Raw genomic sequence first — 26,694 nt, forward strand, 5'->3', positions numbered from 1 at the left:
TTACCAAAATTCAATGTGCAGGAGACAAATACTTATTTCACCAGTTTCAGCCAAATAGAATTAATGTAAAGACTCTAAAAAGCAGAGAAGGAAATTAGGGACATGTTAGAACCAGTGCAAAGAACACAATCTGAAGAAACCCTGGAAAATAAGGACAAATGTATCGTTATCTCCTTTGTGTTTCTTGAAGTCAAAAGCAAGATGGTCAAGTTTTTAGCTGGTTCCAGAAGCATCTTTTCTGCCTTTCTCTTTGTACTTTTCTACATTGCCCTAAAGCCCTCCGGAACAACCTCACCCAGCCCAGCCCTCCCACCTCCGTGATACCTCTGCCAACTGTCTCTCTTCCCCGAGTCAGAAACCTTTCTTCTCTCCATCTTCCCCCCCCCCCCCCGTTTGTCGGAACTGCATATGTTTTCCATAAGTATGGCCCATCTTGCTAACGCTGCTAGATTGTGGGAAATAACCCGCTAGAACTAATTTATTCTCATTTGATTGCTAGATCTCCCCAGTGGTGTTTGCATTAAAACAAGGGATCCCCCGAGCAAGAATCCTTAAAACCAAAGAGTGGAATTGACAACAATAGAGCCTGAAGCTCTGAGGCAGGTCTGGGCTAGAGGTATTTTTGAATAAAGGAAAAGGAAAAGTCAACATTGGTGGTGGAGTGCCTATTCTAAAATTATTTGGAAATGATCCTCTCCTCGTCGTCAAATTATATACTTCTCTATGATTGTTAATTACATTTGTCCAAGTGTTTATTTTTTAAACCGTTCTCATTAGCCTTGCTTTATGGTAGTCACATTTACAGAAAGCATCTCTTAAACCAAGTCACCAGAGCTCTGAAAGACGAAAGAAATAGAAGAGTAAAATGACTTGACCAGAGGAATGAGTGGCTTAACCGTAGATCTGCCGGAGGTCAGGTTTAATGTTCTTTCCTAGAGGAAATGAAAGCAAACTTTTTAATTCAGGAAGGCAGTCTAACAGGGACTCCTCTGCTTGCGCTTGCTTTCCGTCTTGCATTTCAGAAAGAGCCTGCAAGAGTTTTGAATTATTGGGAGACATTGATTTCAGAGGGTCAGATGTTGAAGGAGTTCGGGATACACATATCAGTTCACAGAGATGGTACCTTGGATATTTATTTGCAAAGTGAACTGTGTTTACATACCTGGATAACAAATACTAAAGATAGCTTTCTGCTTTCCTTCACCTCATAGATTTTTGCATCAAGATGTTAGCAGTGTGAAAAGTCAATAACGTGGAAAATGTTTAGAGTTGCATTTCAGAGATTAGAAAGGAGTTTTTAACTGCTTTTAACCTCCCTCTTATTTTTATTCTCCAATGGGCACCTCCCAAAGTAGAGGAAAGATGCAGAGGGTCTTATCATCCATTTTCGCTCCTTAAAAATTACTTAGTATTCTTATTTTGAAAAATCAACATGTTTAATGGTACTATGTAACTATTTTAGACCCCTCTCCTCCCTCTCCCCATTTAAAATGTGATGGATAAGTAACAGTGGGTAAATTCTTCTACCTCTGTTCCATTAACTGTCCATGACATTGACCTTTTGGGGATTTACTTTCATAAGTACAAGCTACACTAATTATTTAAAAACTACTGACAATACTATGCCTTAATTCATTAACTTGCCCACTTTTTCACTGTTCCATGGTCTCTTTTTTCCTTTTCTTCTTTTTTGTTTTCTGATGTATTTTTTGGTTCAGATACTTATTCAAATCTCTCTGTTAAGCAGTTTGATTTGTAGCTAATTGTAGCAACCGATTTTCATTATTTATGAGTGTCATTGTCAGAACCCATTTGGAAGTCTGACCAAGATAAAGCTGATTCCAACTTCTGATATGACCACAGCAATAAGGCAATTAACCACACTAGTTAAAATGTGCGGAGGCCTGGAGGCTACTGATATCTTTGCAACCAAATATATACTATATCAGGCCTTATGTTTGACTCATTTTCTAGAAGATTCCACATGTTATTATTTTATCACAAATAATTTATGACACCCTCTTTTTTAAAAAACATAATGTGTGTTACTTCTCACACCAGCCAATTAACTTTAAAGCGTTCATAGATTGAAGAGATAGAAGTAGGCAAATGAAAACTCTGAGTGATATAAATGCTTCATATTCTTAAAAGGTTGGTATTATGTGGCAGCATCTAAATCAGTCTTTGTGTACTGTTATTCTTTATATGTATTTTGATTCTGGTCGGTACCTAAATCTCGGACTCCATCATTCCAAAAAGAGACAAGAAATGGAAGGGCCATATATCTGCACCGTACAAGCAGACATATTTCTCTCTCTTCTCATCCATACTGTCATAAAACATATGTGAAATTTCAAGAATAAACACATGATTGGCGAAGTCATTAATAAGAGAGGTCATTTTCAGGTGTCACCTAATTTAAATACTTTTGCTTGAAGTTATGGCCTTGCTGTGAGTTTTATTATGCTCCAATTTATTAGTAAAGCCCTGTAGGGTTCACAGGGAACTTGATTTTACCATTAATTTTTAAATACATATTACTCCTGCTTTATTTTTGGAGTACATTTTATTTGCAAAAATTGGTTTCCTCTGATCCATACGGATGTTTCCAGGTGTTTATTAAAGCAGAGTATCTAGAAAGTCAGATGTCTGCAAATTTTCAAGACGTTACACTCCAAAGCATAGTGAATATATGCACACACACATGATACATGTTTATGCTAGTAGCTAACCTAAGGAGGGAAGATGTAATAAAGACTAACCAAACCCCTGTTTCTATTTACCAAGTAACCTACTCTTTTTTCTCTACCAAGGGAGTGACATCTGGGTGGGAAAGATCCCATCGCTTAGGACTAGAGCCAAGACCCAGGAAATAACCGACAATTTCCATTGCTTCACAAGTGGCTAAACAAAACTCTATAGTTGATAACTAGTCCTTTCTCTGGGTTGAGTTGTCATGGTCTGCGCTCCTTGGCTCGCCCCTCTCTCTCTTGAGGTGCTTATGGGCTTAAGTGGTTGGCAGAGGAGCTCTAAGTGGGGCGAGTGGGAAATCAGCGGAGGAGCTCCACCCAAGCCTCCCTTAATTGCACCCACTTGACCATGTGCCACGCGATGCTAATGTAAACACCTGGTGCCGGTAACTGAAAAACCAAAATGCTTGAGTGTTTATTTTAGGGAGATTTCGTTTAAAAAAAACTGATACACATACTCACTAGTTGTTATCTTTTTTTCCCCCTAATTAGGACAGAATTTTACCCTAAGGCAGTTAGGAGTTTGTGAACCAGCAACTCGAAGAGGACTGGCATTTTGTGCGGAAATGGGGCTCCCCCACAGAGGTTACTCTATCAGTGCAGGGTCAGATGCTGATACTGAAAATGAAGCAGTGATGTCCCCAGAGCATGCCATGAGACTTTGGGGCAGGGGGGTCAAATCAGGCCGCAGCTCCTGCCTGTCAAGTCGGTCCAACTCAGCCCTCACCCTGACAGACACGGAGCACGAGAACAAGTCCGACAGTGAGAATGGTAAGTGCCATTTTTTTTTGCTCTATCATGTTGGCCTTCAGTGCTTCTGTCTGTTGTAGTTGACTGTGGGGGGCATGCTTCTCTTCCTTTCTTCTCTCCTTCCCTCTCTTTCTTTCTTCTTCCTCTCTTTTTGTTTTAATGCACTAGAACTCAAGAAATGTCCTTGAATCATGCATTTATTTTTTCCTGGAAAAAATCAATAGTCGTCATCAGATTGTTAAATTATGCAAGCGGTCTGTCATGTGTTAGCTATAGTTTTGAAAAACAGTTTAATTATGTACAGGAAAAAAAAAAAGATTAGCTTTGACTTATCTGGGACCATGTCACCTGGTATCCTCTGTGGAGTAGCAAAGCCAGTGGTGGTAAAGTTTACCCCAGAGCCAGCTTGTAATCAAAGATGTCTTTGTAGATTCCTCTTGAAGATATCTCAAAGAAGTTGCAGAATCTTAGAATGGATGAGTGAGCACACAGAATAGATTATTAACAGGGCTCAAGTGATTGAAGAACAAATTTGGTCATGCTTTAAACTTACTAGTTGATGAGAGCCAATGAAAGTTTGGTAAGGAGGGAGAGTATGGTTTTCGATGTGCTTTGGGGACCACAACCAAGTCTACACACAAAAGTCAGATTTAGGATATCCAAATAGCAGCTTTACATATTGTAAGAAAGGTATCTTTATAAATTATTGGGATTTTTTTCTTACAGATAATGCAGGATCATAAAAACAGGTCATTTATATGCAATAACAGATTTCAAAGGAAACTTAATTTTTAGTCAGTATTGCTTCTGAGAAGAACTGGAGCGTCAGTGCCAACATACCAGACAATGAAAGGACATTTCTCCTTCAGCATTTAATATTAACATTGCACTTGCTACTTCAATCTAGTTATTGATGCTATGTGAATATGATGCATCAAGAAGCAGGGAGAAAATTAAAATGGAAGAATTGCATGACATTTGAAAAGAAAGATGGTTGTTTCACCAACGGTATTTCATTTGTATTATTTATTGAACAACTTTGTCAGCCTTGCTTTGCAGTACGAAAGCAGGTCTATTCAGCTTTCAGTTTTAGCTAAGTCACAGTATGAAGTGATACCTATTGCTTCCCACTGTTTATTACCCATCCTTTCTATGCGTGAAAAAAAGTCTAATTTAAACCAACTAAAGCAGTGTGTTCTCTTATGTAGAATGCGTTAGTGCACTAAACCAAAGTCAAGATCAGTAATAACATGCAGTCGATGTATTCATTTTGAAAGTGCCAGCTCTTGGTGGAGGCTGGCTTTATTCCAACCCCACACAGGAAACAAGGACAGTTCTTTCTGGCAAAATGAGTCTTCGAATCAGGCTGCCAATGTTTCCCTGAGCTAATCCATTCACCTCAGTTAAAAACTGTATTTATATCAGTTTTCATTGTGGATTCGGAAGTTACTAACCTTAAATGCGTGAGATTTGGTATCAACTTTGTTTCCCGTCTATCCGAACCTTCAGGTACAATGGTTATATTCAAATGTAGTGCTTGGTATTTGATTTCCCTAAAATACATGATAAATTTTATGGTAGTTATAGAAAAGAGTAGAACACAGCAAGATAAGGCGTTCGGTTCGATTCTCTCCATCATATCCATACCCGTATCCATTAAATATTTTCTCACATCGGGTCAACTTGTCCCTTCCACCCACAACCTTTGTAGCATCTCTTTCTCCTCCCTAATAACAAATGTATCCTGTATTGTATCTGTAGTGGTAAAATGTAAATTAATGTAGTGATTTTTAAGATTCTATATCTGCTAAAGCTATCCCACAGTGAATGCCCCAATGCAGGCCATTTTTTTTTTCTCTTAGGAAAATCTAAAACTTACCAAATTGTCAACTTTGAGTTAACAGTATAAAATATCCAACTGGTAGGGAGGAGGGAAGGAAGACTGAGTTTCTCCCACCACTGGCCCTCACCATCTGCATGGATTATCATTACCAAGAGGAAGAACGTGCTTCCCCAGGATTTCATAGACTTTGTTCATAGAGTGATGTCAAGGGAAGAAAAGGTGTGCTCTTTCCTCTGTCCAGGTGGTGGTTATGAAGCAGAATGAAGAGAGACAGGAAGAGGGTGTCAAGGGCTTTGCCTTGAAATTCAGAACATTTGTTGAGAGTAAACAGGTCAGCCAAGTTAAGAGTATAAAGCGTCAAAAACAATGTTTGTTGAGCTGGGCAAGTGATGACTTAAACTTGTGTTTACTCTTTTCCCCAAGGTTTGGCTGTGGTTGTTTAAAAACAAAAAAAACAAAAAAACATTTTAATGGTCCAGGAACTCCCAATGTGGTCAGCTAAGGGAAGGAAACAAAAGAGGAAATAAAAGAGATATGGCCTCTTCATGAACATTGGCTATTGCTTAGATTTAATATGTACGTCCCTATGAACGTTTCAGATTAGTTTCTTTGTTCTGAATTTTCAGTGATTAGTCAGAACAAGCAAGATTCCATTGACAGTAAATAATTGCATTAAGAGATGGGAAGGCATCATTTTCTGAGATATTTAGCAGACCTTTTGAATTGTGGAATGAAACAAGAGCATTGAGGATTTTTTTCTGATATAAAAACTGTGGTTGTTTTTCTTAAGCTGAGTTATAGGAGAAACTAAAATTTGTAACCCTACCATATGGTCTTCTAACATCTTTCTAAGCAATAACCTCAAAACTATTATATATTTTTACTATTACTACCTCTAGTCAAATATTTCTAATGTAAAATTACAGAAATAATTCAATTCTATCCTGTTATTTTTCATTGCTCTAAGTTTGAAAGACTATTGGTTTCCCAGTGAAATTTTCCTTTGCCTTTCATTAGTTTAATTGTCTAATATCATTCATTGTTGTACTAGCTTCAGATGCATCCTTGGAAGTTTGTTATACCCCTCTAGGTCGAAACAAGAAGGACATGTGTGAAATAACTTACCAAAATGAAACTAATTTAGGAACCAGACACTGACTTGTTTTCATCCGGTTTAGCATGGGAGTTCTCGTTGGCTGTTTTCATCATTTGAAATAACTGTGAATAAGGCTGCTTTCCCCAGAAAAAGAATGTTATTCAACATTTGTAAAATTATGCAAGCCGAGCGCCCGATGTTCTAGTTAGAACTTCAAAGAAGGGTTTAGTCACTAAAAGGGATTAGGTTTCATTTATTTATTGATAAAGAGGCCAACAGTTCAAGTTTAGAAGGCGCTAGCACTGCTGTGAGGCTAATGAAATTTTGATGGCCCGAGCATCCTGCAAGAGTAAAAGAACATTCGGACCATGTCACACGTCTCTGTGTTAGCAGAGACTCAAGACAAGTGATAAAATTTGTTCCTTTGCAAAACTAACTCTTCACCAACCATGGGGATTTGAAGTTAAAAAGCATTTTAAGGAATAAATGTTTCCAGTCTATTGAGTTTCGTATGGGATTCCGAATGTTCATCTTGTTCCGAGTTCAGGATCTTGGAGAAGTCCCTTCTTGACACAACGCTTACTGCGGTGGTCATCATCATTCTCAATAGTGAAGGGATTGGTTTGTGGCCACCTAGGAAGCAGCAGTTCTGGTAAGCGGTTGAGAGGTTATGAAATAACCACGATGAGCCGCCCTAATCAAAGGTAGAAGTACCGGTATGCTCTGGATTGTTTTAAGTGTCTTTCCTCTCTCTGATGTGTCATTAAAAGACCCCTGGCTGAATTTCCACTCTGAAACTTTGCAAGTCATCTGATCTCAATTCCAACTGTCTGTTTAAATGTCAGAAACAAAGGACTTTTTTTTTTTTCCAAGACATCAACCTTTAAGCTTTAAAAATGGTCGTTTGTGCATCGTTTCCCAGAAGCAGCCAAAACATATTAACATCCTTTGTCATCCAGCAGTGTGGTATCATGAAAGGTGCCTGGATTTAGAATCACCCGGGTCAGGGTTTAGGTCTTTTCATTCAACCAGTGAGGCTGTTGGCTCCTGAATCACCCAGAGCTCGAGTTCCCGACTTTTCCACTCTCCTTGCTACTTTGTCAGATGTACAGCAGTCCCAGAGATGTACTGGGTCCCCCGCTGGGGGCCCTCATCTTCTCCCTTCCCCCTCTCTCTACAATCTCTTATGCCCCTTGGAAAGCCATGACCTTTGAAGTTGGACAGACCCATAGGAACTGGCACTCCCCTTCTGCCTCGTGGTGATTCCTGACCTCGAGGGCCCCCACTGAGGGCAGTAGATGAGAACATGCTGTAGGGGGGCAGATTGCCTGGGTTTGATTTGGTCCCACCACCTCCTCTGTGACCTTGACCAAGTTACTTAACCTTCCTGTGCTGCAGTTTCCACAAGGGTAAAATAGAGAAAAGAGTAACTAGTAATCAGTCCTTATAGGGTCATTGTGAGGATTAAATGAGTTCAGATCTAGAATGTGCTTGGAACAGTGCCTGGAACCTAGTAACTTCCAAATAAGTGTGTGCTCTTCTTATCATCTGTAAAAAGTGAGAAATCACAGCTTTGTAAGTGGCAATGAAGATTAAGTTAGATAAACAATATCAAGTACCTGCATGGTTCTGGCCCACAGCACATCTCTCCTCCTTCCCACCCCCCACCCCTTTTTACTCTCCCTCTGTCTGCGTTAGTTTTATACATGTGGCAAGATGAGGGGGAGATAGTGATCTCCAGAAAAGGCACTGATAATTTGCATAGTCTGGAATTTCTGTCACCATTTATTGACTCTTTTATTTTTCTCCCAAACCCCACATCCTTTTTAATTTACTGTAATTAAATGAATCTACATTGAATGGTGCTGATAATTAGTCTGATGGCTGTAGACTTCAAAGACTTGAGCATGCTCCTTCCCCTCCTGGCCAAAGGAAATTTCAAAAGTCGTGTTTCCCTCAAAGGCATGTTACTTAGACAGCCAGTCAATTAAAAGGCAATTTAACTGATGCTCATCAGTTCACACGATAAAATAAATCATTCCTGGAAGACTTTATCTCTCACCTGAGGTCTTAGCAATATACCTGTTGTAGGACCCAACTAATGCCACAGTAATTGTGCATGATACTAAAGTATTAAGGGCTAATTTGGCGGACAAAGAGGGTATAACAATAAAGGGCAATATTTTTAGGTGTAATAGATACCTGCTTTGTACAGCTAAAACATTTCAAGGAACCAATTTACTTGTCCTTTGAAATACTATTTTAAAAGTCTACTGTCTGTATAGATAAAGTCTAAAAGTTGAGTTATTATACCTTAAAACGAAGAAGATATACTTCTTAAACCAATATGACAAACTATTGTAGTGATAACGTTTATTTATTTATTTTTTATTCTATTTTATTTTTTTATTATGTTATGTTAATCACCATACAGTACATCATTAGTTTTTGATGTAGTGTTCCATGATTCATTGTTTGTGTATAACACCCAGTGCTCCACGCAGAATGTGCCCTCTTTTAATACCCATCACCAGGCTAACCCATCCCTCCACCCCCCTCCCCTCTAGAACCCTCAGTTTGTTTTTCAGAGTCCATAGTCTCTCATGGTTCGTGCAGTGATAACGTTTAAAGCAATCTCTCAACAGAGGACTTTTCGCTGTTTTGCAATTCACATTACCATGTCACGCTAAATATGTTCTCTGAAAGAGTGGGCAATGCTCTTTCTTCTCTTTCTGAGAGACTGCATATAGGTGAGAGAGGTGTAGCTATTCGATTACCAATTGAATTCTAGAGTAGTTTGGGAGAAACTCTTGAATGGCATCGGAGTATCCCATTACGTCACATAATTGTGATGCTTCCAGCAACGACCCAGATAGCATTTCTCTCCTGGTTCTTTTCACAAAAGGGCTATTTGAGTTTTCTGAAGATCATTTGAAGAGAGGTGTATTATTTTGCCTACCTTAATTCCATTACTTCAACTTTATCCATGAACCTTTCCACCTACTTTGGAAATTGTAAGAATTAAGAAGGAATTCCGTTGCTGCAAGAAATAAATGATACTTCAGTGTTATTCTAATTTTATGAGATTCTGTTACACATACTAAACTCTAACTTGTATATCAATTCCATTATGGGCTCTCTTCTGACATGTAATGGTCACTTCTGGCATGCTCTGCTGTTATAAATTATATTTTATGTTTTAGGTGCTCTGGGATGTCAGAAACAGCAAAAGTAAGATGTATGCTTACCAAGTCAAGCTCAGAATTAGAGTGCTGCTTTGCAGAATACAGTCAAATAGTTTCTAATACATAAAAATAATTGCATTGCCTTGCTATGTATACATTTATGGTTTAATAGCTACTTGTCATTCTTGTAACAAAAGCTTCCATATGTCATTTGAGAATGAAATATATTTATTTCATGGATATGTTACAAGTCACTCAAGCCCAGGAAACTATGATTTAAATTAATTTTTTAAATTTAGCACTATGAAACTGGAATTAAGAAGACTATAAAGTCCACTGCCTTTGTTGTTATCACTTAAGTATTTATATACATTTATATTTCCCATCCTAAGAGGATTTTTGGAACCTCTTGGCAGTTTGCTACTCTTCACATGAATATTGCCGTTTCTACAAAATTCAATTTGTGTTCTAAGTATTTTTGTTCAAAGTATATGGAGTATATGCTCTCTCTCTTTATATTCTAAATGTTCTCTTAATTGTAGAGTTGAAATCAAAGTAAAGCATACCATGCACATATCAAAACTGATGATGTATGCTATTTTGATTTTTGAATGTGTTTTTGATATCCTTGAAAAACCACAGTGGTAGCAGTAAAATTGTTTTAATTAATGAATTGAACGGCAGCAAATGCTGAATCAGGTTTATTGATGTAATTATCACTGAAATAGAAAAATTAAATGTTAGAGCCATAGAACCTTAGTGTATTTGCCATTCTGGGGGTACTGAAGTGTTTGAAGAGAAGCTTAACTGGTGGTTTTTTTTTTTTTTTGTGGGGTTTTTTTGGTGCTATTTAAAGAATATTCTCAAGTCATAATAATTCTGTTTATTAACATTATACACACATTCAAGTATAAATGTGAACATCTTATACATTATTTACCGAGTAGTTTGAATGACAGTTTACTATATGGAAATTTTTTATATTTATCAATGGATTGGGGATAATTTTCCCATAATGAATAGACTGTACATAAACCAAATGTAAAACATTTTAAAATGCAGATGAAAATTCATACAAATGCATACAAGCTTGAGAAAAGGACAGTTAAAACATCTTATGAGTAATACCTTGCCTTTAAATATCATCACACAGCAAATGAAAAGTGAGTAAAGTTTAGATGTGACTTTTTGAATTGATTTCTTATTTAGTATAGCAACTACATCTTCATTCAATGAGTAATAAGTGCTGGGTATTGTACCAGGGGCTGGAAAAACAAAAATGAGTAAGTGTAGTCCCCGACTTCTAGAGATTCGTAGGCTAGTTGGGCCAACAGGCAAGCAGACCCTGTAATTGAATTTTAATGTGGTAAATGGAATTACAGCACAATATGCAAGGTCAGTGTCAACAGAGAGCAGATTGTTGCCAACTGAGACTGGGGAGCAGGGCAGGAGAGGATGTTTCATAAAGGAAGAAGGAGACGGCATTGAAACGGGCTTAAAGGATGTATAGAAATTCAAGAGGTAGACAAAGCAGCAAAGGAGAAAGTGTAAAGTCTACGAGGACTCTTTTGAGAGCCATGAGCTGTTTGGTACCTGGAACACAGGATGTGTGGGCAGGTGAGTGATGAGTTGAGGCGGTAGAAGCAGCCCCACGCCATATTGCAAAGGGCCACATGGCCATGCTAAGAAATCTGTACTTTTTCCTGGAGGTAATGGAGAGGCTCTGAAGGATTTTCATGCAGAGTGACAATGCAGTCCTATTTACATGTTACAGAGCATTCTGAAAGCAATACAGAATGTCGACTGTCTTTTCCACAGGGAGTAAGCTCTGTAGGGGCGTGGCTCTGTTGTTCACCATTGTATGTCTGTGCTAACCTCACAGTGTTTGCTGAGCAGAGACACAATGGACTTGTAGGTCAGACCCGAAGCAGATGGACCAACCAGATAGTATTATAACTATCCGAGTGAGAAGATACAGAAGTTGAAGCCAAGAACTAGAGAGGAGAGGAAGATTGCTTCCAATAGAAAGAATCAAGAGTTGATGATTTCTTCATCACGTTGGGGTTAGGGAAGAGGAAGACATTTTAAAAGACCCTCTAAACATGGAAGGATGGTAGAATACAAGTGATGGTATAATTCAAGTTGGAGGTTTGTGATAGAATTAGTAATTCAGACATGAGTAGGTTGTTTTTAAGGTGTCTGTGGGACATCAAAGTTCAGTAATCTATTAGGCAATTATATAGAGAGATAAAAAAATCAAATAGATTTTGTTTAAGAACACTTACCATATGATCTATATGATTGCAGTTAAAGCCATAAGGCAGCAGTAAAACTCTCCCCAAAAGCAAATATGATGAATGAAGAAAAGCACTGAAGGTAAAATCCCGAGTCCACCAATATTTACGTAAGGGCGTAAAATAAGTACCAATGAAAGAAACAAAGGGAACCTTCCATAGAGACAAAAAGAAAATCAACAAGATCAGTTCACAGGAGACGAGAGAGACAGGTCAGAGGAAGCGGAATCTAAACTTCCAAAAGTCTAGTAAGTTAAATGCAAGGATACTTTTTGAATTGCATAGGAGGTTATTCACTTCTGTATAGGGGCATTGCAGTAGGTGGAGAGATGAACAGAAACCTAAAAATATGGCACCAGCAAGCGTAGATTATTCTTTCCAAAGCCCAAGTAAGACAGGAGGGAGGTAGGCTGCTAACTCCTGAGACACAGAGGGGCAGGATTGGGTGACATTTCAGCATCTTTATAAGGAAAAGGGAGGAGCCATCCAGGAACGAGAAGGGGAAAGGAGAGGAGATTTGGGAACATTAATAGTATGTAACTGTGAATCCCTCGAAACTTTTTATCTCTTAAGGTACTTTTTCATCTTAAAAATCTGTGTGCATAATAATTCTAGTGCTTGTTATAGGAAAGCTATACTTTAGAAAAGTAAAATTCTATCTGTATTGATTGAAATCAGAGCAAATAGTAAGTCAGTGTAGTATAAGTTGATGATATTTGATGGAATTGAAAGTCCATGACATCAAAAGGTTTGGGGGAAAGTACATTCTTACTCAAAATTGATATTTTATTTCAAATAATTCTATAAAACTGTAAGAAAAAGGGGGGGCATCCAGAGTCCTGTGGAAAACAGGTAAAACTGGTAGCTGTTGACTTTGGAGCCTGAACTAACAGGACTGTTCGCAGTACTCCTCCAGATACATAGTAACTGCTTTCTTTTCTTTATCCTCTCCTTTGCTTAAAAACAAAATGCATGTTTATGAACATAAAATTGTATAACCAGATTTTATTATTAATGAATACTGTCAAGACCTTATCAAACATTAATTTAAAAAAAAGAATACAGGGGCGCCTGGGTGGCTCAGTCAGTTAAGCATCTGCCTTCGGCTCAGGTCATGGTCCTCGGGCTCTCTGTTCCGTGGGGAGCCTGCTTCTCCCTCTCCCACTGCCTGGACCACTCTGCTACTTGAGCACTCTCTGTCTCTCTCTTTCTCTGTCAAATAAATAAATAAAACCTTTGGAAAAAAAAAAACCCACAACGGGGGAGGGCCAGAAAATCATATCACAAGTGATATGTCCAAGAGAAATAGAAATACGCTGTAAAAAGCATGGAGCACTGGGTGTTATGCACAAACCATGAATCATGGAACACTACATCAAAAACTAATGATGTAATAGATGGTGATTAACATAACATAATAATTAAAAAAAAGAAAGCCAGAGTGGTAGTTGTTATCTGCAGTTAGGAAAATTGTGACTCTGAAATGATTATTCAGACTAAACTGAATAAATTGATTTGCCTTTAATTGGTTAATATCAAAGTGATCAGTAGGAAATAGGCTTGCCCTTCCAACTGGCTTTTATAGGGGTGTTAAAGTTCACAAAGAGAGATCTTAAATTTTTGACATACAGCAGCTAGAGATTCCTAGGGTATTTGAAAGTGCTTGAATGAAATGTCAGTTGCTGCAGAAAACAAGTAGAAAACATTCCCTTGTAATGGACTGTGTCTCATTTACTGTGACTGGAATACCACTGTATAGATTGCAGGCTACAAATTGTGCTTATAGATACTTAGTCATTGTTTAAATGAACCTATTTAAAAAGTTTAAGCATTCAGGGCGCCTGGGTGGCTCAGTTGGTTAAGCGACTGCCTTCGGCTCAGGTCATGATCCTGGAGTCCCGGGATCGAGTCCCCACATCGGGCTCCCTGCTCAGCAGGGAGTCTGCTTCTCCCTCTGACCCTCTTCCCTCTCGTGCTCTCTATCTCTCATTCTCTCTCTCTCAAATAAGTAAATAAAATCTTAAAAAAAAAGATTGTTTAAAAAAATAAATAAATACAAAGTTTAAGCATTCAGATAATCAGTAGAATTTTTTAAGCTTTCAATCATTGTTTGCACTATCCTGTCTCAATAATCCAAGTAAAATGATAGGTTATAACAGACGTGATAAAAATAGAACTTCAGATCAAACAAACTTAAGTCTAAAATATTGTGAGTGTTTAAATGCATGCCTTTAATGTATCTATTTTAATTATTTAGCGTTACATGTTCATCAGACAAAGCAGAGAAGCAAACAGATAGTATTCTCCGGTTTCTCTTTTGGCATTTCCGCTTTTATTCTTTTCTGTGTGTTTATTTTTTAAAAATTAAAATCGCAATTTATGTTTTGACCCTAAGCTTCCCCATGTTATCTGACATTCTTCTAGAACATAATATTTTTCCATGCTGTGCTTTGTAATAATTTGTTTCACATGTCTACTACTTTCGGACGTGTAGGTTCTTTGAATTTTCACTATTATAAACGGTGTTGTAGTAACTATCACAGTAGCTAAATCCTTGCCCCTAATTCTGTTATTACCCTAGGATGAATTCTTGGAAGTGGCACATCAGAGCCAAAGGGTACATACAATTTAAAGCTTTTGATATACCCTGTCAAAGTGCCCTGCAAAAAAATTGGTATCCATTTACACTCCCACCAGCAGTACAAAAAACAAAAAAGTGTCTTTTTCCACAAGCCATTGACAGCAAATATTGTCAAGCTTTAAGAATTTTGGCAACTGGATGGATAAAACATAGTATCTGACTGTTGTTGTTATTTATGTTCGTGTGATTGATAGGTTGAATCTATTTTCATGTATGTGTGGGTACAGTTCGTATTTCTTCTTTTGTGAATTGCCAACTCATGTCCTTTGTCCATCATTCTCTTGGGGTAAATGAAGAACTGGGTATTCTGGGACTTAAGAAAAACGAAGCGACAGTGGAATTCAAGGACACCAAGACACTGCCAGTGCTTTTTTTCCCCTCATATCCATGTAGCCTTGATGAGACAGGTTTGGTTATAAGAGGACCTGATATGTATAATCATCTCCTTAAATGTGGACCTTCTGCTCGTAGACATACGGATAAGCTGCACGATAGTGATGAATAGAGATGCGAACTTACGTATCAAATGTAAGATCCTCCAGTCTAGCAAGACACTGCCTTGCTTAAGTGGCTGTGCACTCTTTATTAGAGATTCTAGGTGCCAAGAAAATCTGCATCTACTCCAGCTCAGAGTAGCAGATTCATTTCTACCAAGTCTCTGCCTCGTTATTAAATAAATTAAAAACTTAAAGAAAGTGATGATAGCAGTAGGAGGTAAATCTCTTTTCATCAATTCTTAGCCTGATGGAAAAGATGCAGAAGATAGAGATATTAGAGATACCATATTTTTTTCATCTTGAATTGCAAGTACTTTCATATAATAAGAATCTTAACAATTCTTTGTCTCTTTTGAAATACTTAGATCTTAATCTTTTGCAGCTATTTTCCTTTGTTTGATTTTAAGATATTATTTATATAAGGAATTTTTTAAGAAACCTTTTAAAATATATTTCAGTTGTATTATTTACTTGTAGCTTTTTTATGGTTAGAAATGTTGACTTTATCCCTAGAGTAAATTATCATTTCTATTTTCTCTTTTAAAAAATATTTCTTTCATTTTAAATTTATTCTATCTAAATTTTGTTAATATAGTCTGTGTTATAGGGATTTAAAATTATTTTCTTCACACAATTCATTTTTCTAAGTGTCAATTAATTAGGTGATGCTTCATAATGTCTAATAAATGTATCCTACTATACTAAAATTTTGGCAATGAGACATCAATAAAAAATTGTGCTGTTAGGGGCGCCTGGGTGGCTCAGTCAGTTAAGCGGCTGCCTTCGGCTCAGGTCGTGATCCCAGGGTCCTGGGATTGAGCCCTGCATCGGGCTCCCTGCTCAGCGGGAAGCCTGCTTCTCCCTCTCCCTCTGCCTGCCACTTCCTCTGCTTGTGCTCTCTCTCTCTCTCTCTGTCAAATAAATAAATAAAATATTTTAAAAAATTGTGCTATTAAATCTTTGCAATGAAATAGGAAAAGGTTTATGAAATATATAAATAATAGTTTTTAGATACTAAATTCAGGTTTCTGGTTTTTTGAGAGATCTAGAATGCTAATAACTAAAAAGAAACATTCTCAGGAATACACAATTAGCTGCTAGCAGCATAGTATGTAACCTCTTTATGCATTGCAAAAAATGCAATAGTAGAAAAACAGAGTGAAATAGGTTTATGGAAGTTATATATAATGTCGCAAGCAGTTGCTAAGATCTATTTTTCATTAAAAAATCAAGCATTCATCCTGCAAACAGTTAGGATTTACTCTACTTTGTGAGCATCCTTATGTAAAATATTTTGAGAGATATTTGGGGGAAATAAAATATATCTCTCACCGTCAAGCTTATAGACTTGGAGATACAGGGCTTTACAAAGAGGAAACAATTAGAAGGCGAAGCAGCTAGATGGACTACATTGCTAAACTGCACACTGGAAAGAGAAAAGCAATGAAGATTCAGAAAAGGAAAGATTTTAGAGGATTTTTAGAATTTCAGCAGGACTTGGAAAGTGGTGAAACATGTTTCGGTATAGCAGAAGAGAGTGCCTGCTTACAGTTGGGACACCTTGAAAAAATGCTTGGAAGCAATAAGAGGAAATAATAGTAGCATCCTAGGGAGGCCACCCCATCTAGAAGAATCCTCTCAGGAAGCAATGGAGATTAAAGTTGACAGTGAAATGGAATCGATTTATGAGGAACTGTAAATGTCATGCTGAAGGTCTAAGCTTGTCGCTGTGGGTAGTGTCTGGCCAGCCCATGTCCTGAAGCAGAGTTGAGACATGATGGACAGATGATATGAAGGCGATCTTGGAACTGATGAGCCAAGATCCCATATGAACCAGGAAGGGGTTATTGTGAGCAAGGAGGAAGGAACAAGTTGTAGTGCTGTTGACGGGGCTTTGCAATGTGAGAAAGAAAGATAAGGAGCTACACATGACTCCCAGCTTGTGAGCGCCCAACCAGGGAGAATGTTGCTATCGCAGTAAAAGGGGAAAGGCCATAAATCAATAAAATAGACTTTCATCTAAACAATCACATAAAATCATAGTACATAAGAGTTCACGCTACAGTTTGGGAAATAGTCAACAGTGCGTAAAAGATGTTCTTGAAAACTAAAAATAAATGTGGATTTAAAGGAATATGAAGTGGTTTCATTAGAAAACAAGATGGACAGTGAATAATAGTAGAACTAGTTCAGACTCAAAGAGAAAGTTATTTCTCCGTATTTCCTGAGCCATCCTTCAGACCAGGACACTCAGTTGTTGTTCAGTGTCCAACAAGAACACCGCACCATGATGTTCCACCAAGCACTGATTTGCTACTAGAGGAAGAGGCTCAGCGACTGAAGAGCAGAGTCTGAGAATATTTTATCCCCCTGCATTTTAGTTGCTTCCTGTCAGATCTCAAAACAATCACGGTGTGAAATAGACTTCCTATGTTCTTTTTTTTTTTAAAGATTTTGTTTATTTATTTGAGAGAGAGAGAATGAGAGATAGAGAGCACAAGAAGGAAGAGGGTCAGAGGGAGAAGCAGACTCCCTGCTGAGCAGGGAGCCTGATGTGGGACTCGATCCCGGGACCCCAGGATCATGACCTGAGCCGAAGGCAGTCGCTTAACCAACTGAGCCACCTGGGCACCCCAACTTCCTGTATTCTTGATTGCGTGTTTATCTTCACCACAGCCATGATGAGAGTTTTGCAACTGATACATTTTCCATGGCAACCGCCGGAGAAGCCCGGGATTGATGTCAGGATGATGCAAGGAAGAAGGCTGCAAGGTTATTACTCCGCTTCCACCTGGGGTCTCAGTTCTGACAAAGATTATAAATCAAGATAGTTGAGTTCTGGAAATAGCTTGATAAAGGCACAGCAGATGTCCTGACACTTGGCCAGTGGCCCCTTGATGCTGGAGAGAGAAAGGATGTAAATTCCAGTGGTTCTTATTATTCACATTTGCATCTTGAAGGGTCTAGATGTCAACTTCCTGGTTTCACCATTAGTGCATTGAGCGTACTTATTATTTTCTATCAAAATATTAAGAGATTGGTGCAGAGGATCTGAGGGGAAACGTAGACTACAACATTTCTTTAAAGCATTGCTGTATTTTTACCTGTCTATTCCAAGAGTGATCTCTAAAAGGATAAAAAGTACTGAAAAGCAATCTATTTGGAGGTGAAAGTTTTGTAGTTTAAGAGATAAGAATATTGACGCTATATACCCATGAGTTTGGGTTGCTTTCCCCATATTTCAGGTAGTTTGTACTGAATGTATAGCTCATCAGTAGTTGATAGCTGTCCGTCAAGATTTCTTTTCCTGAAGAAATATCAGAAAGGGTGAGAGTGTAGGGTGACCCTTTCCATGAGATCCATTTCTTATTCTATTTTAATTAGAACTTTTCATCCACAAAAATCCTCTCCCCCCAACCAATTCTGGTTTCACTATTCAGATGTTATTCCTTGATGGAGTAGTCTGTATTCTCTACAAAATCCTTTGACTTCCCATAGAATGTGCCGTTACTATACAGAAGCATTTCGAAAACAGTCATTTTGTAACAGGGACATTTCCAATTATAATTGCTAAGGATTTGGGTTATGAATGTTGTTGTTATTGTCCTTTAGAAAAAATTATGATATGAGAATCCAAATGGCAGAGTAGAAGTTTGATAAGGATATAGGCAGAGACAGATTTTGGTTTTTATTGAACACCTATTATACTCAATCTACCGCCCTCTTGGTTTAGTCGTATTATCTCTATTTTACCATGGAAAGAAAATTAAGGCTTAGAGAATCCAGATATCTTGCTAAGGTCTCACAGATACTAAATGACGAAGCCAAGTTGTAAAGCCACTGTTTAATTTCAAAACTCACTGTAATACACCTCCCATTCTTAAGTGGAATCTATCAGTACCAGACAGCAGTAGAGTGTAGGTCCCTCAGATCACTTACTTTTCAAAAACCGGGAAAAAAAAAAAAATCTGCCAATGTAAATGTCTTCCTTGTCACCATGAGCTTCTGTGTAGTTGAATTTATTTCACACTTCTTAGTTTAAGACGTAATTCTACTATATTTAGACAAGAGTTTCATAGGCGCAGTGATAATGACACTTGATTAGAAGTACAGACATCTGATTTCTTATTCTGGCTCCATAATTAAGTCATTGCTTGACCTTGGACCATTCACCCAGTGTCTTTGGGTCTGAGTTTATTCAAACTGTGTCTTCTTATAAAATAATTTTAAAAATCTGCATTATTTTATCTTTGGTTAACATTACAAAGCTAATATTGCAAAGTTTTCTCTTGAGGATTTCCCTCAAGGGAGAGAAGTCATGTTGGGTTAGGATAGGTCCAGCAGAGGGATGATACAAAGCGTAAAAATCTAATAAACCAACTAAAGTAGCAAGAAAAATTAGATTTATTATTTACATCAATCAAACATAATCCAAGCTTCCTTTGCTTGTGTGCATGTCTCTGAGAAGTATTCTGTCTACGAAGAATGGAACTACGACCCTTGAACTAAGATAATATACATTATTGCCTACAAAGTTTTGTTATCTTTTGTTTTGTTTTGACTAACATTCCATCTATATTATTCAGTCATTTCAGATTCCTAAAATAATTTGTTTCAGTGCTAAGAGTCTTATCTAAATAAACACTAAGAATTTCTATGGGGTATTTTATTACATAAGTTTAGAAAATTTGCTTAGTAGTGATATTCAGGAAAAACAATTTTTAAATACCTTGCCATACCTAGCAAGGAGGTCCTTAATGTTTATTGGTGAATAACAAAATAAGTGACATTACCTAAATATTTCAATAAATCTTTTTTTTAGAAAGATAAATAGCCAGTTTTAGCCAACAAAAAATAGGCAACATTTTCTCTTCTTTCTCATCTACTTTTTAAAGAGGAAGATCTGGTTTGGAATATACTATTTTGTTTTGACTATGGTCATACTGGTTTTCATGTATGAATCATTCCTACCCCCGATTTTCCCCACGTATTATTATCTGTGTCTTTCTTGAGATACTATAGACTCTCAAAACACAATGTGGCTCAGGTTATTATTTCACTGGCTGAATGTTCATGTGATAATCAGCTTGTTTCTAGGGGAAATGATCTGTGCAAATCAATTCTGCTTTATGTTGCTAAAGGACCTGCCAGATAATTGAATATCATAATCATAAGTCTGACAGAGATCTTATGAGACATAAGTTATATTCTCTGTAAGGCAGCCTAGAGAGACATGACCGAAGTAGATACCATGATTTTCTGGAATTTGCCCATATCTGTGTTTAATTGGAAATTTTTTTCCTGATCTTTATCCTAAGTTCATGGATTGAAATAGAAAAATTTCGGTGCTTAGCTTCATGTCATAAGCCTTCTTATACTTGAGAAACAAGACTGTTGTCCTTCTTTTCTCAAAACTAATTAGGCCCAATATTCATTCCTTGTGATAAATTGATCCTACCACCTAGCCCTAATCATTTTCATTATTCACTGAACTTTTTCCCAATCTATCATGTCTCCTTCGTTTCTGAGGACCTCAAAACACACACACACACACACACACACACACACACACACACACACACACACAGGCTTTTTCTCTTGCTTTTTTAAAGGCAGTGACACTACATTTCTGCTCAGTTATTTTTACTGCCTATGATATGTATCAACAGTGTGCTAAAAAGCATGATGTCTGTCCTCAAAATATGTTTTCAGTGGTTAAATCCCCGATTAGAGTGCTTTTATTCAAACTCTGATCTAAGTGTTAGCATGCTGTTACTCTACCCATTGAAAAAATCCATTACCTATTACTTTTCCTTTCCATATAAATATCTTTGTAAATATTTCATCAATTTCTTTGTAGTTTCAATTCTGGATTTCTTTAGAACTGCGCATAAAGCTCTTGTTTCCCGGATCTAATTTCCTACTATAGATTATTGGATCAGAACTTTTTCATAACTCTCTTCTCAGATTGGTGGATTTTACTAATCTAATAACATTGTATTGTAATGTGCAATTTACTCTCCTGCTTAAAATGTCCCACTTTTTCCTCTCTCCTGTCATCTCTAAGTTTCAAATGCATGTTACTTTCAACCCACAGTTCCTAATAAGCCAGGATGAGCAGTAAATACCTGTTTGAAGGACTGACTTAGTACCTTTTCAAATCTTTCCCACACTCGAAAAGTCAAGGTAGCTTTCAAGAGATCTAGGTTTAAAAGCGAATACAATATGTGTGTTGGTGAAAGCCTGCTCCACAAACAGGATTTTTTGGTTATATCTGTTTTAAACAACAATAAGGGTACCTTATTTTAGTTTGTAGCTTAAGGTGTTATATAGGTAAATTATGCAAACACTCATTAACAAAAATAACTTGTTATCTTTTGCAAATATCCTTCCCGTTGGAAACCTGCTACTGAGGACTAGAATGGTAGCTGTCTTTGAGTAGCCTACTTGTTTTTTCCTAACGGGTATAAATCATTAGGAATAAATTGTGTTCTGTCATTGTAGCCAGTAATTGGTGACATTTTCTTGTCACTACAGAATTATAAATAACAGCAATATACATACTGTCAACAGATTCATTATGTTATGGAAAACATAAACCGGGAGTCTTTTAACTATACTTTGCATATTTTCTATATTAAGTATGACACTGACATCTTCACAAAATTTTTAGGAATACTCGACAGAGCAGTTTTCATCGTTAATAACTTCAAATTGTTTTATTATGCTTTAAATGAATTTTAATTATTTCTATTCCTTCTGTAGTTCACCTGGAAAATACATTCTTCCAAGGGTATTTTGTTTGCAGATATTTGATCAATAAAACAGATAGGGGCTTTTTTTTTTTTAGCAGTAAAACACACAAGAGACATGCAAAAGACTGTAAGCATTTGTAATGCATTTGAACATAGCTCATGTGATTAGGGTAACTAAAAATACAAGGGTCTCAAATTATATATAATAAATAGTGATGCTCTGTCCCGCGCTCAATGAAAAAAAAAAAATAAGGCATTTGGAGGCAACACTAATGTGGACCAAATCTCATAATTACTTGCTTCCTTGATTATTAAATCAGCACATTACTTTCCAGTTTGAGGGTCCTAGCACTATTATATACCCATCACCTCTTGGACCACCACTCCCTATAAAGGAAGGTATCCCTCGCCTTTGGTAGCTTTAGTACTTTCTGTATGAATCATTCCTTCAAAATTAAGACAGAAAAGCCCCTGTTCGGTTATGGGCCCAACAGGCCAACCCACTCCAGCTTTGATTAGACCGCCATCTTCCTGAACAAGTTTATCAGCCTTTTCTTGGAAGTCTCTGCAGTAAGACTTGAAGGATGTTGCTTCTGTCCAGTTCACTGGAATCGTGTTTGGGAGCTCTTGGCATCCTGACTTCCCCACCGAGAGGATGTCTTCTATGCTCTCTCTTGGATTCTCTCTTTCCAGTCATACAACATTTTTGACGTTTACCTCAGATTCCTCTACTTTGTGAAAATATCACTTTCCACATTTTTATTACTCTGTTTTTCACATATTTATTCGACAAATGTAGCCAAGGCCTTGCTCCTGACTGTCCAGGGGCCACAGGCTGAAAACACAAGCCCTACCAGGGTGTATTGCAGGGTATTTTAGAAATGACTCTACCAAGAGCTAGAGTGTTTGTACCTTTCAGACCTCCTCAGTCATGTTTGTCTCTTAATAGTTCCGTATTAACTTCTCATTTTTTCAGTCAATACATGGTTCAGCTGTTCCTTTTTTTCTCCTAAAGGTTAGCCCTTTAGCAGAATGTTTAGTTTTGTTTTTGTTTTGCTAATGGTGTTTCCAGATCTTTTTTTGTTTGTTTCACAGACTGACTCTGAATTTTGAATTCTGCTTTTCCTTTGGCCTCCGGATACTTCTTTGATATCCCTCCTGTTCTCTCCCTACTTAAAATCATGTTGCTAACTAAAGCTGCAAATATGAGCTCTGAGCTAAACATACTCTCTCACAATGGAAATTTTTAAAAGGATTTTGCAAATATAAGCTTCTGTAAAAATCTTTTAGACTTTATGAACCCACAGGCCATGCATTATATATTTTTCATCATGGCAATCAAAATGATTTCCCAAAGTGGAACTCAGTTTTCTATTTTTTATTCCCTCTTATCATTTAAAAATCACTTCTGAAATTTCAAGCTTATTACTTCATCTTCTCTACTTGAAATCTTTCCCTTTCCATATCCTTTTATCAAACTCAAACAATGTATTTATTTCAAAGCTCTCATTCACAATTCTGCTCTTCTTTTGTCCTTTCCTCGCATCTAAAAATCTTTATTTCTTTCCTGCAATTCTCTTGATTCCTGGCTCCAAAAAAAACAAAATGTCTATTCACCAGAGAAAACAGTATAGAAATTAAGTCAATCTTCTTAGGAAGACTTAAATTCTCTGAGCTTATCTTTTCTGTTATTTAAACAGCAAATAATCTTATCTTGTTCTTTTCCTTGAGGTTCCTTGTGAAAACATTATAATGGACTTTTCTTTTATGACACCATGTGCTTTCTTGCCTCTTTGCCTTGATCATGCCATGCTTGACAATCTACAAAACCCTCGGAGCTCCTTTTTCCTGATCAAATTCCTGCCCATCTTTCAAGGCTCTGTTTAGAGTACTTCTTTCTGTTCATGGTTCCTATAATCCAAAGGCTAACTGAGCTGGCCTGCCTCTAAATCACATTGTGTCTGTTTGCTCTACTTCTTCCATGACATTTAGCATTCACTACATTATTTTGAGATTCTCTGTGTATCTTAACTTTCCTACGCTGGGTCGTACATGTCTAGAGAAGAGGAACTCAGCTTCTAAATCTCTATCAGGGATTGTGTAGCAATAGAACTACACCCAAGAGAGGTGCCTGCTTAAATTTTTGCAACAACTGAACGGATGCATGAACAAATGAATGAATGAAGTGTCCATTGAACTAGGCATAATGTCAGAAAACGTTGGGAAGAATAAATGGAAAAACTTAGCTCCCTGCAGACAAACGTTGTGATCTTGGTAGGGAAATGCATATCTCTATACTCTGACCTGTAAAAATATTTTATGAAGAGTTTTATGCTGCAGATGTTTTTAAAATCACACCTGTAAAAAGGAGAATGAATGCCTTGACTTCCATGACATACTGTTTTAATTAGAATTCAGACCATTTGTGCATCCCTTATTGTGATTCCTTCCTGTTTGCATTCACTGAGTTTTCTTTTCTAAATGATTTATACACTTGCGGAACTTGAAATTTTAAACATTAAATTTATTGTACATTGTCATTATATATTAAAGTTATTTTCATAATCTTGAGTACTTTAATATGTCATATGTTCTTATATAATTTATGTTAAGAATTTCCTTTAGCAAGCTTTACAGTGTCATTTGGAGCACTTTAGAAATCAATATATTATAGAACACTATACGGAGAAAAAAATATTTCTAAAAGTACTCCCCTGTGTTCCCATTAATTTGTTTATTATCAAGGTCTTTATTAGGAATGTAGTTGCTAATATAAGCCTATAATAAACAGAGTATAATTGAATTTTCAATATTTTGTCACCTGGGAGTAATTTTCTTACAAGACCTCTGTTCCGTCTTCTGACTAATTGTCAGCAGTTACTCACTATCACCACATTAATGTCACCAAACACTGCAGAAGTATCTACCTGATTGCATTATATTTAAAGATATTCATTTCAAGCCCTTGATGTTTTCTCTTTAAATTATTTACCTCAATTTTAAATATCATTTAAAATGCAATAAATGTAATGAGCCGACATGTTTTAAAAATACAAATTCAGACATAAGCTAAGATTTGTTTGGTAGACGAGAAAGACAATGATGTTGGGAGTCCCACAGCACTGTAATGATGACAGGGGAGAGCAGGGAGCTGTCTGAACAAGAGTCCGTGCTCCAACATTACAAGGGTAGGCTTGGCACCCTCTACTCCACTGTGGTCAGGTGGGTTTTTGGTCGTTACTATTACTTTTTTTCTGTGAACCTCACCTGGGGTGAGTCAGATGTTATCCTGATATTATTTTATGCCGAATGATATCTTAATATTGTATCATTAAAAAAAATAAATGAAGACAATAACAGTTACGAACGCTAGACACAGGTGGATTGATGGGGAAAACAAAAACCTTTGTTTTTGTGGGTGGTGTGTGTTTAGAAATGAGTTTTTGACAAATCCAGAACACAAGATAACAGCCCTGGAACAGTCCAGGTTTATGTGTATTATCCCAGTGTAATCAATACTGCCCCCTCCGCCTTTTAAAAGTGTTTCTGTTTGGTCATTAAATTAAACGGTCACCCCACCTATAATACATTTTTTGTTTAGCACTCCCTCTGTCTCCCAGACAGCTTGCTAATCATCCATCCAGGAAGATTAAAACAATTGTGTTCTTGTTCAGGAATCCTACTCTTGACCTATTTTGCAAAAATTCTCAAACTCTCTTTGTTCAACAATTAAGTGTTGTTCAACTATTAAGTTTTGAATTTGGATATAAGCACCGTTTTTTTGATCCAGATATTTTCATTGTTTGCTTGTCTGTGATACCATATGTATACAAAACAAATCGTATAAATATAACAAATCATGTAAGTGTGTATCAGATACACGTATATGATTTTAAATTTTTAATTAGAAAGAAAATTCCCCAAGGAAAATTCTCACTATATGTGGAAGCAAGAAAACATGGTGATGCTAGCATATCATTGTACACTCCTACGTGTGTACTCACTTCACTGGGCACTGTGCTGAGTTTTACTGAAGATGCAGAGAGAAGGCAGTTCCCCGGCGGGGGGATTGTGGTTTGGAATGGAAGTGGGAGTAGCTACCAATTATCAGGAACCAACTCTGTGCAGACTCTGTGCTCAGCTTCTTAAAAGCAATGAGAAAACGGAGGTGAAGAGAACTGTGACTCTTTGTCGGCCTTGAGCGTCTTCATGGGCCATAGTGCAGGGCACAGGAAATGGCATGATGAAGCAAACAGGGACGTCCCCTGTCCTTAAGGGAGCCTTCCACGTCCAGGGGGAGAAATTGACCTGACACAGTAAACCACAAATATGAAATCATATCACACATGAGGAAAGAAACTGGCTTCAGTGAGAGCGAGTATCCAGCGGGGGAGGAGGAAGGGACGTCTTTGGATCAGATGGTCCAGGAAGTCTTTTCTGAAAAATTGACAAATTTAAAGCTGGGACTTGAGGGACCAGAAGAAACAAATCCGATGACCCAGCGGGACAGGTTAGGGAGAAGGAGGGCCTGGTGCTGGCCTGAGTTATGCAGGAGCTTGCTCTGGAGCATTTGAGAAACGGAAAGCAGGCCACAGAAGGGTAACTTAATGGTCAAGAAGACTGGATGACTTTTGAAATAAGGTTGGGGAATAGAGTTGGGTTGTGTAGGTTGGATTTTTTTTTTAATTTTTTATTGTTATGTTAATCACCATACATTACATCATTAGTTTTTGATGTAGTGTTCCATGATTCATTGTTTGTGCATGACACCCAGTGCTCCACGCAGAATGTGCCCTCTTTCATACCCATCACCAGGCTAACCCATCCCCCCACCCCCCTCCCCTCTAGAACCCTCAGTTTGTTTTTCAGAGTCCATCATCTCT

At 37.4% G+C, this 26,694-nt stretch overlaps 1 protein-coding gene across 11 annotated transcripts in view; it reads left to right on the top strand.

Annotated features, from left to right (window-relative positions):
* The window catches only part of TENM3 (teneurin transmembrane protein 3), a 447,649-nt gene that overhangs the window by 17,077 nt on the left and 403,878 nt on the right, over positions 1–26,694 (top strand). For 8 of the 11 annotated variants that reach the window (XM_088020902.1, XM_088020899.1, XM_088020901.1 and 5 more), the window contains exon 2: positions 3,243–3,521. The exons of the other annotated variants lie outside the window; for them this stretch is intronic. In XM_088020902.1, the coding sequence (XP_087877028.1) occupies positions 3,243–3,521 (279 nt within the window). The remainder of the gene's footprint in view (positions 1–3,242; positions 3,522–26,694) is intronic. 11 annotated transcript variants of the gene reach the window in all.

This window comes from Eumetopias jubatus, unplaced genomic scaffold (genome assembly GCF_037043125.1).
Source record: "Eumetopias jubatus isolate StellerSeaLion01/CBP00866 unplaced genomic scaffold, mEumJub1_p1.0 scaffold_2, whole genome shotgun sequence".
NCBI lineage: Eukaryota > Metazoa > Chordata > Mammalia > Carnivora > Otariidae > Eumetopias > Eumetopias jubatus.